Source organism: Xenia sp. Carnegie-2017, unplaced genomic scaffold, assembly GCF_021976095.1.
Source record: "Xenia sp. Carnegie-2017 unplaced genomic scaffold, XeniaSp_v1 HiC_scaffold_23, whole genome shotgun sequence".
NCBI lineage: Eukaryota > Metazoa > Cnidaria > Anthozoa > Malacalcyonacea > Xeniidae > Xenia > Xenia sp. Carnegie-2017.
In genome coordinates this window covers 20,262,495-20,282,044 of record NW_025813486.1, presented here as the reverse complement: position 1 = coordinate 20,282,044, position 19,550 = coordinate 20,262,495, and the positions used below count along the sequence as shown (strand labels likewise).

The 19,550-nt window shown below is 36.7% G+C and overlaps 3 protein-coding genes across 3 annotated transcripts; 1 reads left to right on the top strand and 2 right to left on the bottom strand.

Moving 5' to 3' along the window:
* Positions 1-21: 21 nt before the first annotated feature.
* LOC124448149 (probable tRNA(His) guanylyltransferase) lies at positions 22-2,059 on the top strand. Its single transcript, XM_046999160.1, has 7 exons — positions 22-214; positions 485-616; positions 989-1,033; positions 1,160-1,329; positions 1,450-1,538; positions 1,606-1,713; positions 1,793-2,059. The coding sequence occupies exons 1-7, from the start codon at positions 111-113 to the stop codon at positions 1,907-1,909; spliced, it is 765 nt and encodes a 254-aa protein (XP_046855116.1). The 5' UTR covers positions 22-110; the 3' UTR covers positions 1,910-2,059.
* On the bottom strand, positions 1,913-4,793 carry LOC124449332 (glutamic acid-rich protein-like; the record flags this gene model as incomplete). The annotated part of the gene is made up of 4 exons (XM_047000265.1): positions 1,913-2,466; positions 2,533-2,676; positions 3,889-3,922; positions 4,722-4,793. Coding segments are annotated over 4 exons (663 nt in total), but the record flags the coding sequence as incomplete, so codon positions are not given.
* A 655-nt stretch (positions 4,794-5,448) lies between these two features.
* Positions 5,449-19,523, bottom strand: LOC124449331 (zinc phosphodiesterase ELAC protein 2-like). Its single transcript, XM_047000264.1, is given in 16 exon segments — positions 5,449-5,648; positions 5,723-5,808; positions 6,344-6,488; positions 8,762-8,961; positions 9,218-9,296; positions 10,092-10,189; positions 11,427-11,477; positions 12,320-12,458; positions 12,528-12,913; positions 15,339-15,483; positions 16,794-17,005; positions 17,943-18,122; positions 18,187-18,251; positions 18,494-18,507; positions 18,692-19,057; positions 19,151-19,523. Coding segments are annotated over 16 exon segments (2,367 nt in total). The 5' UTR covers positions 19,309-19,523; the 3' UTR covers positions 5,449-5,605.
* Between the last annotated feature and the right edge of the window lie 27 nt (positions 19,524-19,550).

The following is a 19,550-nucleotide window of genomic DNA, read 5'->3' as shown; positions in this document are numbered from 1 at the left end:
AGATTCATTTTGAAAAATCATAACTTCTCACCCGAATTCCCATTTCGAGGATAGATTAGATATTTGGATACAAAAGCCAATAACACGTGTGTCCACTGTTACAACTTTCAATGGCTAAAAGTAAGTTTGAATATACAAGAAAATTTGAGAACAACGACAGTTGCTTGTTGAACTGCTTCATTGTTGTACGGTTAGACGGACGAAACTTTCATCGGTGAGTGGTTTGAATAAAAGTAACATGTTTGTGGATGTAGATCGTCCAGGTTAAGAGTCCTGAGAAGGACTGTTGTTGTTGTTGTTGACTGACGTTTCGACAACCTTTGCGCTAGTCATCTTCAGAGCTCCTGGGTTCAAACCATTTACTTTATTAAGAATAAAAGTGTGGGGACCACTCAAATTTTTACTTCTCAATAAATCTGAGCCGACAACAATCATTTTGTTTACTGCATGGTGAGTTTTAATCTCTTTGCCAAATCTTCTACAGGTTTTCTGATTGCCACGAGTTTGAGAAACCAAATGACGAAAATGCACTTAAGTTGATGAACAGATGTGCAAAAGAGGTGCTTAAGGAATTTCAGGATCTTATTCTTGCCTATGGTCAAAGTGATGAATACAGGTATGTACCATCACATTTACTTCACAAACAACATTTAGAGTCTGCATGACTTGATTTCAGGTTATATTTGAATGACTATAAAAGTACAAAAGCACTAAATAGTTTTGAGAACCACAATCAACCTTGTAGCCTACAGGTTGTTTGTCGTTTATTTGGCTGGTGAATGCATGAACAAGTCAACCATATATAAACTGCAATATACTATTGAACCTCTACTTCTGCCAGAATACCTTATGGAGGCCAAGAACTCTCATAAGGTCATTGCCAATGTACTATTACCCCTCATAACTTTTCATAACCAAGCATGAGGTTTTTGTGTGAAGAGTGTTGGCTTGTGGTGGTTTTGACTTTAATATTAAAATTCATTCTTAGTTTTGTATTCAAGCGATCTACCACACTATTCAAAAGAAGGGCCAGGTATGACAATTATCTTCTATCATGTCAACATAGTCAACTTATTATTACTATTATGCTCCTATCACATTTTCAAGTTGTGAGAATTGTTAACTGGACATCGACCAACTGTTGTTTTTTTATAAACAGCAAACTCATGACAAATTTGGCCTCATACTTTGCATCATGTTATGTTTTTCACTGGCCAGAGTATTTTGTTGAAAAAAGACTCGAGTATCCTCCAACTTTTGATGGTAGAGTGATTCTTTATCCCACAGAAACTAATCTAAGAGATTACCTCAGCTGGCGACAAGCAGATTGTAAGTGGCTCCTTTGACAATACTTTCTGAATAGAAGCGTGTTGTGATATTGTTAGCAAGTATATTAAACTTCTTAAGGTAAATATTAATATCTTATATTTTATCATCATTTTTTGAGAGGTCACATCAACAATTTGTACAATACATGTTTCTGGAATCTTGTAAAGAAGGCCGGTATTAGCCCTGAAGATGCAGAAAAACGACTTTGTGTAGGTAGCCAGTCATTACTTTGCATGTATAAACCAATGTTATTACTCTAGTCTTGTGTGACTTTAGGGCACAGTGTCTAGTGACAAAAATGAAATTCTCTTCTCTGAGTTCAATATCAACTACAATGAACTGCCAGAGATTTATAAAAAAGGATCAATATTGCTTTGGGAACAAGTATGTGATACAAAATTACTGTTTTTTTCCTTAGTATTCTTGTTCATTAATTCATGTCAATTTTCTTGCTTTCTTTTAGAAGACTGTTGCAGTGAAAGATAAAGCGATAGTTCGTGCACATCCCACAGTTGTAACTTTACACATTGACATTATTAAAGATAACTTTTGGATTAGCAGACCTAATTTACTAGTGTAACAATAATCTCTAGGTCATTTTAATAGGAACTTTAACAAAGTATTTATCTACTTTATAATGGTAATATAGTAAGCACATTAGGCTTAGTTGTTCTGACTATGTACATTTCCTAACTTGTTATTTTAAACAAGATGATCATTTTGACTATAACTCGGTTTTTTGATTTTTTGCTTGATCAATTAAAGTTTCAGCATCTTCTTCATCATCTTCTTCATCACTTTCATCATCTTCATCATCTTCTTCATCACTTTCATCATCTGCCTTACCATCACCATCCACATCTTCGCTTTTCTTTTTTTCACCAACTGCCATGTTTATTTGATTCACCAGCTTTTCAGCGGCACCTTCTTCGTTAATGTTCACATGAAAGTGCTCGGGTCCATTACCTGACTGAACTTTTTGTTTTTTGTCATTAATGTTGACCTCCAGTTCTTCTTTTTCTTTCTTTGTTCGATCAACTCCCTCGCATGCTTTTGTGAGATCAAAACAAATCTTTTGTTCAAAGTCAACATCCTTTTGTTCAACAAGGATATTTTCGATTTCCTCATCGTAGTTCTCTAAACAAAATTTCATGAAAAAAATATTATTCAAAAACCACAACAATTAGGTACATTGCTACTGACCAATCAGATGTTTGCAAGCTTGACCAGTTTTTGGAGGTGAATATTCATAAGCTCTGAAATTCTGTAGATTGCAGATATCTTCCATTGCTTCTATGACCTTAACTTGACTTTCTCCTGTCTTGTCATTGACTTTCTTTAGTAGTTCTGGAACATCAATTCATTAAGAGGTCAGTTACGAAGGGCACATGTGGTTGCTGTCATAGAGAGGGTGTGAGACCCCGAGTCTTTCTCCCATCTGAAGACGGAAGAGTATTATGATCGTGTTTTCTTCATAGTTTTAAAAAGTCAAGCAATATTTAGCAATATTTAGCAAGCAGTCAGTTATGTTCACTGGTATGCATAAGGGTGTCCCCCTGTCCCAGTTTCTGCTAAAATGCAAAACTTCCCTATTTTTTTTGGAATGTGCACCACTAGATATACTATGATTTTAGCATCAGCATTGCTGCGGTTGATGATGATTGGTGCCAGTGAATGACTTATGTTATAGAAGATGATACATGAAATACACCAAAATTGTAGACAAACACATGTCTGACATCATGATCTGCAGACACTTACAAAATACCTCACAGGGTCTGAAATTTAAGTTTTTTTCAAGTATCCACAGGGATACTACAGGTATCCGAAATCTGGACACGTAACTAGTCTGCTTTTCTAATCATGGAGTCAAATACAATGTAACCCATTGCTTAATCTCATCAGTAAAAGGAATTTCCACTTTGCAATAAATTGACATGTGAAATGCTGTTTAATTATCACATTTCAACACAGTATCTATGGATAGCTAGTAAACTGATCTTGGGTTCAACTGTAATACATTTCAACACAGTATCTATGGATAGCTAGTAAACTGATCTTGGTTTCAACTGTAATACATTTCAATACAGTATCTATGGATAGCTAGTAAACTGATCTTGGGTTCAACTGTAATACATTTCAACACAGTATCTATGGATAGCTAGTAAACTGATCTTGGTTTCAACTGTAATACATTTCAATACAGTATCTATGGATAGCTAGTAAACTGATCTTGGGTTCAACTGTAATCTTGGTATCCAAAAACAAAATTTCACCATCCTGCAGATTTGAGGATACTGCAAATTTTAGACACTGCTTCAAATGATTAGAAAAATAGAATAGAAAAGTATTAAATTACATTGAAGTTGCAGGGCATGTTATGGTGTGATTGTCCAGTTGTTGATTCATGAGTCAGGTAAAGTGATTTGCCACACTTGATGTCTTTGTGCTTCAAAGATTGGACAGAGAGGGCAAACCCACACTTGAAACTCCCCCTTTGAACATGGGATCTATACACAAATAACATTAATAACAATAAAATGCCAGATAACAAAGTACCTTTTACTGTAGCAGCACATCCTTCAGTATATACCTATCATAAATATTTTCATCATATTATGATCTCATGTTAACCTGGACTATGAATTACAAGATTCTGGCCGAGGCATAGTTTCAGTGAGAAAATACTGTGTGCATATTAACACAGCACATAAAAATCAACAAACATTTTACATTAATTCAATTGAAATGTTGCTGATTGTCTAAAACATACACTAACAATTATGGAAAGAAAACATTGACAACAATGGTTGACAACAATGGTTTTGATGTGATTAACAGTAGTACCCCTTTGCTGGGCAACATGGTATTGCATATTAAATTAGATTACTTTCTGTGGAATAAGATATACATAAGACAAAAATATTCAATGCAGTGCCCCTACTCTTTGTTCAACATTATTTAACCATGTAGTGTTGAATGTTTACTCCAGGTTTATTGCTTAATCCCGGCACAGTATGGAGAACATACAGTAGAGCCACTCCATTGCTTTTTTGCCACACATATCTTATTGTGCATGTGATTACCATTGTGGCAGCCAGTAAATTGCATTGAGTGACCAATAGGATTGAAGATATGGCAAACGGTAGCCTGTAAACTAATTAAATAAACAGCAGCCAGTTGCACAGCGAAGAGGACCTACTGTATACTCCCTATACTGTAAACATGGTTAAAAGTTTGTCATAACAATGATGCATTAGAGATACTGTTGCAACAACGTCAAGACCACATGGAGAGTAGGCTTTATTGATCAGTACTGACTAAATTTCATGCTTTCTTACAAAGTTAATGATTTGCAATTGAAAATATTCCATATGTTACGACAGTAATACCTTGAGATAGTCCACTTGGTTTGTCTGACTGCGACAAAGTGAAGTAAAATGCAAAACAAAGCAACCCGACCATCAATTGATGCAGCATCATTGATACTCTTCCAACGTGTGCTTTAATAGACTGCAGAAAGTAAAGCGAAAACAAAAAATCAAGAGAAAAGTTTGACTTAATTCATAGTAAACACAACAAAAAACACATTTGATTATAGGAAGAAATAAAATTATCACCTGTCTTTTACCTTTGGAGCTTGAGAAGTCGAGATAAGGTTTTCAATAGCCTAGTCGCAGAGCGTTCAAACAACAAAGGCCATAAGCATTTTCAATACAAAACAGTCAACAAAGAAGTTTATTGCAGGTGCAGGCTGGTGCCAGATGGTAAGGAAACATGCTTAAAATCTCGCAAGAATACAATTGTTATATCCGTAAAAATAGATACGCATTGCGTACAACAAGATACAGGAGGGAGGGAGGTGGAAAGGGCCAGTTTTCCCCACACCAAAGGCTTTTTTGAGGTCCCTAAAGCAAGATAAGAACAACAATATATTGCTGAGCAAAAAATAAGTGCAAATATAGTAACAGTTAATAAGTAAATTTCTAAGTACGCTGATTTACTGTTGTGAGGTTGGGGAGAGAAAGCCACGCTGCAAAAAAGTTTTGTCCCAAGCCCCAAAAATTGTTTGCGCAACCATGAATACAGTATATGCTGTCGCAAGAAAATTCACAAAAGTAAACGATGATGCACAACAATGATTAACAAGATTAAATTCTTACAAATTTTTTTATAACACAAATCTCTTCGCTATTTATTTTATACATCCAAACAAAAAAAATGTATAAAAATTCACGAGTTGCCGAGTTCGGTCAGCGAATTTCACTCAACGGCATCAATAAATATTTACTTGAAGACTGTTGATAAATCTTGAGTTTCTATAAGATATAATTATTTTTAAGGTTACCATTAATGAATGTTTGCTACAGGATAGAAACTCCAGCACAATTACTTACTTTGTTCATCAAATTCCTCTTTGAAAATGGCTTTCAGGGGTCGAAGTAGCTGTGGCAAATCGCTAAGATTGTCAAAGTTCACCTGCATTGAAATAAACTTCACATGGAAATTCCTTATAAATGCATGTATCAAGGCAAATGTATACAGTTAGATGTCTTGAATTTAATCCCTCCTTATCCCCTCCCACACTATCATGTATAAATGTGTATAAGATGGGATATAATCACATTTGGAAGTCTATAATTTATCCCTACTTATCCCCTTCTGACGTTAAATCTCCCACACTATCATGTATAAATGTGTATACGAAGGCATATGATCACATTTGGAAGACTATAATTTATCCATCCTTATCCTCTTCTGTCGTTCAATTTTCCACACCACCAGTTATAAATGTGCGTACAAGGACAAATGATCGTGATTAAAATTTTCTAATCCAATCCCCCTTTATCCCCTTACATCATTCAATTTCCCACACCAACATCCTACGTATACGTCAACAGCAGTCATACCATCATTTGATCAAAAGCAATGCCAACGCAGTCATAATCCAATCCCCCTTTATCATTCAATTTCCCACACAAACATCCTACGTATACGTCAACAGCAGCCATACCATCATGTGATCAAAAGCAATGCCAACGCAGTCATTAAATTTTGTATTAAAAATGGGGATCTTGGGGTAGCGTTGACTGAAATGTGTCAACAACGTGAATTTTGCCTTCATCTTCTGTCCACATTCAATGGCTTCAGACGTTGTACTAAAACAGAAAATAATGACTAATTTAACAATACATAAAGCAGAAAAAGAATCGCCCTAAGACTTCGCCACTCATATCATTAAACAGCTGGAACATGATCAGGCTTAGCGCAGTACTCACCTTGAAAAAACATGGATATTTTTAGGAAAAAAAAAATGAAAATATTACGGGCACGATTCATAACGTTTAATTTACTAAAGATATTACGCTTTGGTCTGTCAAAAGTTTTCACGAGTCAAATAGCGTTTCTGTAGGATTGGTTTTTTATGCTTGCGATTTATATCGTTATACAGAAATAGTTTAAGAAATTTAACAACTAAAAACATTTATGTTTTTTTATGCAGTGCGGTGCTTGAAATTAAATGAAGATATGACCTTCGCACTTTGAACAATATTGACCAACAAAATTGACCTGCTCACCATTGTGTGACTTCATAGCTCAGTTGGTCAGAGCACTGCATGCACCGCAGAGGTCACGGGTTCAAATCCCGTTGAGTCACATGAATTTTTCAGATTCATGAGACAATTGCTTAAATTGTCAATTGTCTGATGAGTCTGAAAAACTTTTATGTATATTGTACAAACAACATAAAAGTTCATGTGACAAAAAAGTGAAAAATAACTCTTTGGTTTTGTTTGAAGAACCAGCGCAACGATAAACTTCTCGACAAACTTCCGGTATTCTCCGATCCCGATAACGATGACGTAATTTCGAATGATGTTGAACCAAATGAGGCGTGTACCAATGATGGAGATGAGGAGACCGCTGCCTCAAGACGACCGTGGCGCGAGAGGCGAATGAAATCTTTATTAAAAAGTATACAACATCGTATATCAGGCGATCGTGCCGATGATTCATCTTCCCGGGATGCTGTGGGCCTGGTTGCAGGCAACGTTACCATGGATGTTCTTCAGCATTTACTGCCAAATTTACTGCCATCTTCTACATTAAAGACCTCCGACCAATCTTCAAGAATAAGTTTTCTGCATAAGACATTTAGATTTCCAGATGTTGAGAGTCTAACCTATCTGGGAATTGCTGTTATTTTTTCTTTCTGTTTTGGCACTAATAGAAGGCATTGGTGGTGATTAGAACGTCCCAAAGGTGGTAGATGATGTGTTGGTTTGTACATATCTCGCATATTCGTCAAGACTTGATCCAAAACGTTTTTTCCTCTGGTTGGGTATAGGATAGATTTTTTTAAATTGAAACAATTACACAAATTAGTCAAGTTTAAGTCATTGAAGCCTCCAGCAACTATAACTGCAGAGGATCGACGTTCACATAGCAACTGATCAAGAAGTCTAAGAATTTTACAACTAGATAAAAACTACTTGCCATCTTTAAAAAGCAGGCGTGAACTAGCAACTACCCAAGAAATCAAAAGGATTATAGCGGAGCCTGATCATCCATGCAAATTTTTAGTACCTTATCCCAAAGAAAATTTGCACGAGCTGCATAAGAGTAAAACTTATAGTATTTTATCTCGGACGAAACGCCATAAACAATCTTTTATTTTATTGTAAATATATACATAATAAAGTTAAAATGTAATTCTTAGTATAGTATGGTAAATATATAGAAAATCAATGTAAATTCATCGTACTTTTTAATCTGAAGATGGATAATAAAAACCTTTCATTGCTCTGACCAACTGAGCTATGGAGTCACACAGTGGTGAGCAGGTCAATATTGTTGGATTCATGTTTTCTCGTGAAAGGAATGTCGTATGAATGTTTTATGCAGTGCGGTGTTTGAAATTAAATGAAGATATGATCTTCGCACTTTGAACAATATTGACCAACAAAATCGACCTGCTCACCATTGTGTGACTTCATAGCTCAGTTGATCAGAGCACTGCACCGGCACCGCAGAGGTCACGGGTTCAAATCCCGTTGAGTCACCTGAATTTTTCAGATTCATGAGACAATTGCTTAAATTGTCTCATGAACCTGAAAAACTTTTATGCATAGTCGCAGTGCGAAGATCATATCTTCATTTAAAAACCTTTCATAATAATCATAAAGTTTGTGTAGTCATTAAACACTTTTCAAGTATTTCCTTCACTTCATTTTTACTTTTATTAACGCTTTTTAAGAGCAATTAAAATTGATTTTTCACTTCAAGGTCCTCTAAAGGACTTTGAGCACCCGCATGAACTCAGGTAATAAAAACAAGGCCCCAATATCAGCATAGCTGCTCAACTGTTTCCTGCAAACTTTTCCTTTAACGAAAGGAATCTAAGAAACTTTGCCTTTGAAATAACACTGACCTGTGTTGCTTGGCAACAGCTTCGTTATATAAGTCGTCTTCCAATGTAGCTTCGTGAATGACAAGAGTAGCGTCCAATCCTTCTTTGATCAGAGCCTCACACGGTCTGGTGTCCCCAGAGTAAACTAGTTTCCAACCCTTCGTGTGGCTTAACACCAAGCCAAAAGCATGAGGGCAATGTACGACGGGAACTATGGAGACCTTGAGGAAAGTAAGAGAAAGACTGTTTCTTTTAACAATTCACCTTTCCAACGGTCAACACACGTGTCAAAAATACGAGATCAATAAAAACAAATCCGAAGACCAAAGCATCTCGGCAAGAATAGAGACCAGGGGGAAGTAAAACAAAGACTGTTTCTCTCAAAAATTGATTAAACTCTAGTTTCGCAACTTTCTCAAAAGTATCCCTCAAACATGTACAAGCACTAAAACAAATAATTTCATTTAAGCAACAAACCTTTGCATGCAACAAAGACGAAAGGATATTGTCGGCCTCCGTTTGTACGCCAGCAACGAACTTTCGCGAATCGTAAAACCTATGAGCACGAAAAGAATAAAGTCGAAGTGAAAAAAAAACAGTAAAAAAACAGCTGCAAGTGTAGAAGATAGCGACACAATACAAAGCAAAATGATAAACAACTAAGTTTCACATTTTGTTTGTCAATTAGTGCTTGCAACGATTATAGTTTACATGCATCGGCTGTAGTCAAAATGTACCGAATGATGTCGTGATGTACCGACTAAAATCCGAATGTATACCGAAAACAATCAAGATAAACCTTCTAAATAGACCAGTCTAAACCATTGAGTTCTATTATGAAACCATTCAGTTCTCCAGTTATTATAGAACTCAATGGTCTAAACTGGCTAAATCAACATTGCTGAACTGGCATATTTGCTTCATTTCGTTTCTTAGTGATTTCAAAGCGACAAAAATAGTTGGGCCTGACGACGACTGGACCTTATAATAATGAAATTTCTGAGGGGGGGGGGGAGGATCTGACACCCCTAGACCAGTGAACTGTAATATTAACTGGAACGCTAACTGCGCCGCCATCTTTGAAGCCAATACTGATGCTAGTTTTTCTGTGTTTTCAGAAGTTCCAAAATATTTTAAAAAATTAACAACGATATACATAAAATACAGTAGCACAAATGGCCACGATAAATTTTACCTCACAAGATTGGGTAATATGCCTAAAAAACGCAGATAAAAAGGCATCATAGCTTGCCTCACTATGGCCTCTAGTCCTAGTATTGGAGTTAGCGTTCCAGTAGATATTATAGTTCACTGCCTTAAGCCCGTTGTAGCCTCATATGCCTGCACCCACCTGAAGTTTAAGGTATCGCAGAAAGTTCCGTAGTAATGTAACCAATCATAAAGAAATGACGGAGCTATAACAACAATGGGCTCTGGTCTTTCTTCGCGCTACATGAAATGCGAAATTTTGTGACATATTGAACATCTTATCATTTTATTTTCACAACAAAATCATCGTTAAAGGTGGGGTCATGTACTACTATAGGCTAAGTTTTTCATTTTATCAGCCAGCACTGCCTGTAACACTATGTTCACTGTGTTTGCACAGGCTAATGAAAACTCAGAACTTGAGCGCAGATCAGTGAAAGCCTGGGACCGAAGGTCGAGGTTGCGCATGCTCGAGAGTTGTCAGAAAACGACTCCTTGGTTTGCATAAGCTTGTGCAAACACGAAAAATATCTTTTATTTCTTTTATAAAATAACAATAATGCGAAACAGATAAATTTCGAACAAATTTTTTAATTTTTCCTGTAAGATGTGTTCGCGATGGGAAATTCTCTTCAGTTGATTTATTTCATGGAGCTCAGATCGACTAGCGCAGGCTAATGAAAGCTCGGCTTTTCGAAAAGCATTCAAATTTTTCAGTTTCTAAGTTTATTACGGAAGAATAAACAAAATAGCACATATGAATAACAGGCATGAAAACTACAGATATGGAATTACTGGGAGGTGGAGTGCAGAATAGCACATATGGATAACAGGCATGAAAACTACAGATATGGAATTACTGGGAGGTAGAGTGCAGAATAGCATATATGGATAACAGGCATGAAAACTAAAGATATGGAATTACTGGGAGGTAGAGTGCAGAATGGCATATATGGATAACAGGCATGAAAACTACAGATATGGAATTACTGGGAGGTGGAGTGCAGAGGACTGTCCTGAACGTTGTTCAACAAAATATTAATACAGCGTTGAACTTGTAATGAACTAAACACATTTCAATAAAATATGATTACCAAGCCATGATTTCAAAGTATCAGAATTAAACAAAACAATAAATTCTTACATTGCACGATAAAATTTGCTAAGTATCTACCGAAATCTAATTGAAACTAGAGCATCACCCCTCAGAGGCGTAACTAGAACGTTAATTGGGGGGAGGGTGCATATTCATATTTCGTCGTGCCCTACTGATTTCTTTTGAAAGTGATTTGAATTTCAAAAGAAATCAGTAGGGCACAACTGAATACATGAATATACACCCTCCCCCAATTAACGTTCTAGTTACGCCTCTGTCACCCCTTCACACTAATTAAAACTAGAGCATCACCTCCTTCCCACCAACAAAATAATCCTGGATCTATCTGTGTAAAAATCAATAAAATTACATGAATCTCACCGGGCAAGAATCAATACACCGCTTCCAGGCTTGTAAGACGCTGATGAGACCCTAAAAGGAAGAACACTTTGAGAAATCGATGTAAATTCTTTAACTGGCTATAAGTGGATAGAAGTAGATAGAAGTGGATAGAAGTGGATAGAAGTAGATATAAGTGGATAGAAGTAGATATAAGTGGATAGAAGACAAAAAAAAGTTTTAAAGAAATAAGAGAAAGTATTTAAAGCAAAATCACATTTCACTTTGCAGTCCCCAATCGTGAGTGAAACCCACGTATGTACGGAATATTTTCATTGCTTTGACCGGCCCACATCTGGTTTTTTTTTGCAACTCGCGACATGACTCGTCATTTAAGTGTATTTGCTTTTTTCGCATCTTTTTTAGCAAAAATTGTCGAGTAAACCTGCAAACTAACAGCGACAATTTGATATTTTCTTATTCATTCAAACACAATGACGCAAGAAGTGTGATATGTAAACCTTGCAAAGCGTTTTCGGAGAAATGATAACTTCATTCTTTGACCACTGTTTGTTGTTAGCTTCAGACGCTTTCAAGAAATGCGGCTATCTAGGATTTCTACATCCGATCTGACACTCGGGTGACCCATTGACAAAATTATACCATTTTTAATGTAGGTCAACACAGTGCTGTAGAAGTGGGGGCGCTTGGGGAGGAGCCCCTTCTACCTTTGAAATGGGTAATTTTTCATAATTTCATGACTTCAGCTTCGTCAAGAGAGCCCCCCATCTGATAAATTTAGTTCTACAGCACTGGGTCAACATTCGGGTGCCAGAGTATTCAACAAATATTAGGTAACAGTACGATTCCAACGAGATCAAATGAAAGTCGTACTTCTTTTGCGCTACAAGCAGAATTGAGCATGCAGTACTCACCAAATGATGATCAGCGTGCATATGAGATATAAATATGCAGCATAGTTGGAGTAGAACTTTATGTAAGTTCGGACCATAATGTCTATATAACTGTCCATAACTGCCTTCACCGCAGTCCAAAAGTATCGACTGCTCATCGCTGTCAAAACAACAAACCATACTAGTATAATTAATCCACTGATTGACGCAGTTTCTTAACATTTCTCACCTCAAATGAACAAGCATACAGCTAACATTTCTAAATTTTGACGGGAGTGAGGCGCCAGTTCCCAAAAAGACGACAGAAAGTTCCTTGTCCATTTCATTTGATTCCTTCGATATATGTCTCTTTTCATTCGCAGTTTTGATTTTTTCTTTCGCTATTTCCACAAACTTCTCAGGATTTATAAATTGATTTAGAGCGTTTCTCATTTGAAGCAACGTGAATTCCTCAGAGGATTTTAAACATTTCATTCTCTCCGTTACTTTACTCGTAAGCATATCCCATTTTCTACTGATCTCAATACGATCATAGCCTTGTATAGTAGTAGGTCGTAAATGGTATATAAGATATGGCTCACCAACACTCCAGTTGGCAGGGAGATCATCGTGATTCTACGTAAAAATGAAGACTAGCTGGTCAGCTTGTAAATACTGTCCATTGAACTAAATATATAACTGGAATGCTACCTTTATATAAACATGCCTATACTTGTATGAAGCCAAATTTTACACATTTGTCTCATTTGCTAATTCGACGGTGAATGGAAAGATTGGGACTAGTTAAATTACGGGCTTGAAATTTAGGCGGGAAGTAGCCGTCCAGTTATACTCAGTTCAATGATACTGACAATTGTTTATATTCAACCATTGACCAATATATGAATCTACCCCCCCTCAACAAATACACTTATCATTAAAAAGGAGCCCTCCTCCCCCGTCAGAGACCTCGCCTATCACCAAAAGAAGCCCCTTCCCCCGTCAGAGACCCCCCCGAAATCAATTTCTCATCACAAATCTCACCATATTGGAGTTTCTGAATGACTTTTTTAAAAAACATGACAGACGACATATGTCAAGCGCTATCATCATAAAGTCCAAACTTTTTACTTTATACATTTTATCGTGTGCGTTTGACGCACAAAACCTAGCGTTTAAGCCGAAAAACAACGTACAAACCTAGCGTTTAAGCCGTAAAACAACGTACAAAACCTAGCGTTTAAGCCGGAAAGCAACGTACAAAACCTAGTGTTTAAGCCGAAAACAACGTACAAACCTAGCGTTTAAGCCGAAAAACAACGTACAAACCTAGCGTTTAAGCCGGAAAGCAACGTACAAAACCTAGTGTTTGCCGAAAACAACGTACAAACCTAGCGTTTAAGCCGAAAACAACGTAACAAACCGAAGCGTTTAAGCCGGAAAGCAACGTACAAAACCTAGTGTTTAAGCCGGAAAGCAACGTACAAAACCTAGTGTTTAAGCCGAAAACAACGTACAAAACCTAGCGTTTAAGCCGGAAAGCAACGTACAAACCTGGCGTTTAAGCCGTAAACAACGTACAAAACCCAGCGTTTAAGCCGTAAACAACGTACAAACCCAGCGTTTAAGCCGTAAAACAACGTACAAAACCTAGCGTTTAAGCCGTAAAAACGTACAAAACCTAGCGTTTGCCGAAAACAACGTACAAAACCTGGCGTTTAGTAAAAGCAACGTACAAACCTGGCGTTTGCCGGAAAGCAACGCAATAAAACCCTGGCGTTTAATGAAAGCAACGTACAAACCTAGCGTTTGCCGGAAAGCAACGTAAACCTGGCGTTTGCCGAAAACAACGTACAAAACCTGGCGTTTAAGCCGAAAAACAACGTACAAAACCTAGTGTTTAAGCCGAAAAACAACGTACAAAACCTAGTGTTTAAGCCGAAAAACAACGTACAAAACCTGGTGTTTAAGCCGAAAACAACGTACAAAACCTGGTGTTTAAGCCGTAAAACAACGTACAAACCTCCAGGTTTAAGCCGTAAACAACGTACAAAACCCAGTGTTTGCCGAAAAACAACGCACAAAACCTAGTGTTTGCCGAAAACAACGTACAAAACCTAGTGTTTAAGCCGAAAAACAACGTACAAAACCTGGTGTTTAAGCCGAAAACAACGTAATAAACCCAGTGTTTAAGCCGAAAACAACGTACAAACCTGTTTAAGCCGAAAAACAACGTACAAAACCTAGCGTTTAAACCGAAAAACAACATACAAAACCTAGTGTTTAAGCCGTAAAACAACGTACAAACCTAGCGTTTAAGCCGGAAAGCAACGTACAAAACCTAGTGTTTACCGAAAACAACGTACAAAACCTAGCGTTTGCCGAAAACAACGTACAAACCTAGCGTTTGCCGAAAACAACGTAACAAACCTAGCGTTTAAGCCGGAAAGCAACGTACAAAACCTAGTGTTTAAACCGAAAAACAACGTACAAAACCTAGTGTTTAAGCCGTAAAACAACGTACAAAACCTGGCGTTTAAGCCGAAAACAACGTACAAAACCTTGTGTTTAAGCCGAAAACAACGTACAAAACCTAGCGTTTAAGCCGTAAAACAACGTACAAAACCTTAGTGTTTGGCTTCCGTAAAACAACGCACAAAACCCAGTTTAAGCCGCAAACAACGTACAAAACCTGGCGTTTGCCGTAAACAACGTACAAAACCTGGCGTTTAAGCCGTAAAACAACGCACAAAACCTAGGGTTTAAGCCGAAAAACAACGTACAAAACCTAGTGTTTAAGCCGAAAAACAACGTACAAAACCTAGCGTTTAAGCCGTAAAACAACGTACAAAACCTAGTGTTTAAGCCGTAAAACAACGTACAAAACCTAGCGTTTAAGCCGTAAAACAACGTACAAAACCTAGTGTTTAAGCCGTAAAACAAGGCACAAAATAGTTTGTCACTGACGGTCGCTTGCAAATGGTAATGTTACCTACGGAAATATAGAAGTTTTATGACTTACTGACTTACTGACTTCTTTATGAAGTTTTATAGAACTTACTGACTTCTCTGTTGCAAATAAAGGTGGAAATAACCGAGGATTTAGTTGATTCAGACAATATTGGATACCAAGTTGAGATAACATGGATATTTTTGCAGGACACATTACTTCATTTAAAAACAAATGTTGACATTCTGGACCGAATCTACAAATGCCAGGCAAAGCAAAAGGATGTTAAGAAAAATCCTATTGTTGTGTATATCAGCAACAGTCCATTGTTGTGTATATCATTAACAGTCCAGTGTTGTGTATGTCATCAACAGTCCAGTGTTGTGTATGTCATCAACAGTCCAGTGTTGTGTATGTCATCAACAGTCCAGTGTTGTGTATGCTAGAAAAGTTCAGTGTTACGTATTTATATATACATATATATAAATCATTGAACGAAAATACATGAACCCAGTGTTGTTCATGTCAGCATTAGAATCTGTACAATGTCGTATATGTCAGCAACAGTCCAGTTTTGTGTATGCTAGCCAAAGGTCAGTGTTATATATGTCCGCAACAGTCCAGTTTTGTGTATGCTAGCCAAAAGTCAGTGTTAAGTATGTCAGCAATAGTCCAGTGTTGTTCATGTGAGCAATAGTCCAGTGTTGTTCATATCAACATTAGTCCAGTGCTATGTACATGTTAGCAATTCTCTAGTGCCATTTTAAGTACATCAATAATATAATCTCCAGAGAAAATACTAAAAGTATATTGACTTGAATACTAAAAGACATGCATAACTTACGCATGTATTTTACAAGCATTGGCTAGACCAATCACAAGCCTGGGACTTGAAAGATCTTACTCTCTACATTTTGTATAGGCTTTTGTGACGTTTTCAAGAAAGTGGAATGGAAGGATTTGAGTAAATGTGAGTAAAATGTATGAGTTGGTTGTATCAGCAACTTTCCATTGCTATTTACAGTACTGCTCAGAAGTAACATAACGCAGCGTTCGCGTTCCATTTGCGTTTCATTTGCGTTCCATTTGCGTTTCATTTGCGTTCCATATGCGTTCCATTCGCGTTCCATTTTGCGTTCCATTTGCGTTTCATTTGCGTTCCATTTGCGTTTCATTTGCGTTTCATTTGCGTTCCATTTTGCGTTTCATTTGCGTTTCATTTGCGTTCCATTTGCGTTTCGAACGCAGCCGGAACGCGTTCAGAACGCGTTCCAAAAAAACGTAAGGGACACGTTCTGAACGCGCTCCAGATTGTTCAAAAAAACTCGGTACAACATGGAAATTTCCGATATTGAACACTTGTATAGCGAGTATAAATGATGATTACCGATCAATAATCGGATGCGGCCAACAATGCGTTTTTATACGCGTTCCAACTTAAACCGAACGCAACTGGAACGCGTTTTGGAAGGAGTTCGGAACGCGTTTTCGGTAAACTGACTTCAGAGCAGTACTGTATGTCAGTATCGGGAATGTTGAGAATTGACACAAATTATTACAAATTACCTTTCCAGCCATGCTTTATATTCTGGTTCTTTCACAACATCCTCAGGGGTGAGATGAATCATGATGATCGGTGTCAAATTATCTTTGTACAACTGACATGACAGAAGGACGTCATTGGACACCAACTGTTTTAGATAGTACATACTGGGACAGTCGATGATACAGAATATTGGACCAGCTGAAGACTTCTCCATTACATCCGAAGATCTGACCTTAGAACAACGAGTTGGATGATAAGAGTTTAAGCAACACCTGATCTTTAGTAGTGGCAAAGCCGACCAAACTTCTACTCCTACAATGCAAATGTTCCAATAAATCATTACTAATTTCTTTGGAAGACTAATTCCAGTAAAAACATGGTTTTTCATGAATGAATGAAAATAGTTCTAAAGATATAATACCATAGTGAATGGTAAAAGTAATATATATGTTGGTAGTTCTTAAAAGAACTGTTTTAAGTAAAGAGCACTCTACCCAACAGTTCTAAATTAGGCTCTTTACTTAAAGTGGTTCTTTAGAACTATCAACTTATTATATTACTTTTACCATTCACTATATTTATATCTTTAGAACTATTTTCAGATTTGTCACCGCTAACAAAGTCTCTATTTTATTATTTAATAAAAATATTTGTATGCGTGGCTTAAGCTAAAATTTTATGATTACAAGGAAAATTTTTCAGCAAAATTATTATTCATTTCTTTAGAAAATTAAAGTGATTCATTGTTTTTCCAATGATTGAACTCAAAAATGTTTGCATTATAGGAGGAAAAAAGGGACTGGTTTTGCTACTGTTTGTATGGTAGAAACAAAAACGATCTGGCTTCGCTACTGAGCATCTTATTCAATCCTCAACATTCAATTTTTTTGCCCTGACAGAAGCTGTGTAGATTGCAACTTGCCCTGGAATTTCCCTCTTGCTGAGGGCAGATCAAGCTATATGCAAAATAAATTATCCCAACTCATTTATTGGTCAACTTTAATTCATTGGAATTTCACAACCAATGACAGTTTTGAAGTGGAATTTGCCTAACCCCAGATCCATTACTGCCTCCTTACATATGTAATTACGAGCAGCAACAGAAATTTTGAGTATTGCTTGCAACATATCCAGTTTACTTTTAAGGTAATTTGCCATCACCACCTCACCTTAGTGCCATTACCCAAAACAACATCTTCTCCTTTCTGTAATCTACCAAGAAGTGGTCCTTTGGGAACATTCAAGTCAGTAGCTTTTTAAATTCATTTTACCCGCATGGACACAAGTTCACACATAATTGACCACAGTCCTCGAGTGGATATCCACTTCAATCGCTTTGCTCTTTCAAGCTAACATCATTATTCGTGAAATCTGTTCAGATTTACACTTTTATGTATGCATCAACTTTCAAACCATATCATCACATTGGAGTAATTTTGTTATTTCTGAGCCATACGAAAAATTCTTTTTTGGTTCACCTAAAGATCAATTTTGAATTTATGGATTGTCTCTAATTTCATTAGCAAGATTTTCTTTTTCAATTATCAAAGTTTATCCCGAGGAATGTCTACATTGGAAATAATGAGAGCATCAGGTAACTAAAGTTGTCAAAAACATGAGAAAATCAAATGTGGCCGTAGTCAGGACAATAATTAAGAGGGCTATTATTTAAGTACACATCTTCAATAAATTTTATTGAAATCAACTGAATTCATCTTACAAATTGAATCACAACTGCAAGAATATGCCCTATCCAGATTGAGTTCTTTGCAGGGAGGAAAATGACCAATAAATAGTCTACAAAGCCTTGATATTGTTTTTTTTTATTGACAGCACCATGCAATATTCTTAATTATATATAATCCATACTAGTTTTACAATTCAAAACTTTCCATATCACCTTAGGCAAGATATTGACTAACAGTGAAAATTTTCTTCAATAAAATTTTCTTCACGATTACCTTTGATTGGAATGGCCTTCACTACTATATTCTCATCTTTATATATCCCTTTGTCACCATTGCAAACATACTCCGTAATCCTTAGATCCAAATTACCCATTGACAAAAAGCCTTTGCTTGCACGCAGTAGGTCTGTCGTTCCCTGAGGTCCATGCAAATTCACACTCGCCTTGTTGGCTTCACGTAAAGTCAAAAGCAACCCAGGCACTCCACCAAAAAATGGCCATTTTAATTGAGTAAGGAATATATTGTTGATTTTTCCAAGTTTAAGTTTGTGTTCATTAAAAAGACGCTGCGTCGACTCACCACAACTGAAGACATATCTAAAGCAACCAAGAAAAAAAAAATTAGAATTTAAAAAAGCTCAGTTTGACACACTTTGGATATCTACAAAACCATTAAAGTTAAATCTTAACCTTTGAGAATCTGCAAATAGAAATATTGACGGATTCGTATCGCCACTGCCAGTACCAAATATCTGTAGATATGCTGTTGCAGTTGGTTTCAAATTAACATTTTTCTTAGCTTTAACGTTATTGGCAACCTTTATATGAGGTCTAAAACCTTTCGACATTCGACCCTTCGCAACGTGTTCAGAACGATTGCAAAACCTTGATAAAATTGGACTTTAAATAGACAGTATTTCGTAATCTCGGCCTTGCTATTTGTTCATGTTTACTTTTAGTATAGATCAATGAACGAGTCCCACAATTCAATAATAAAGGCAGCTTTGACAACTACAATTCAAATTCAATTCGAATTTCGACTTTCTCCGCTCAGACCGCTCTAGCTTCCAGACCTCCGACTACGAATAGT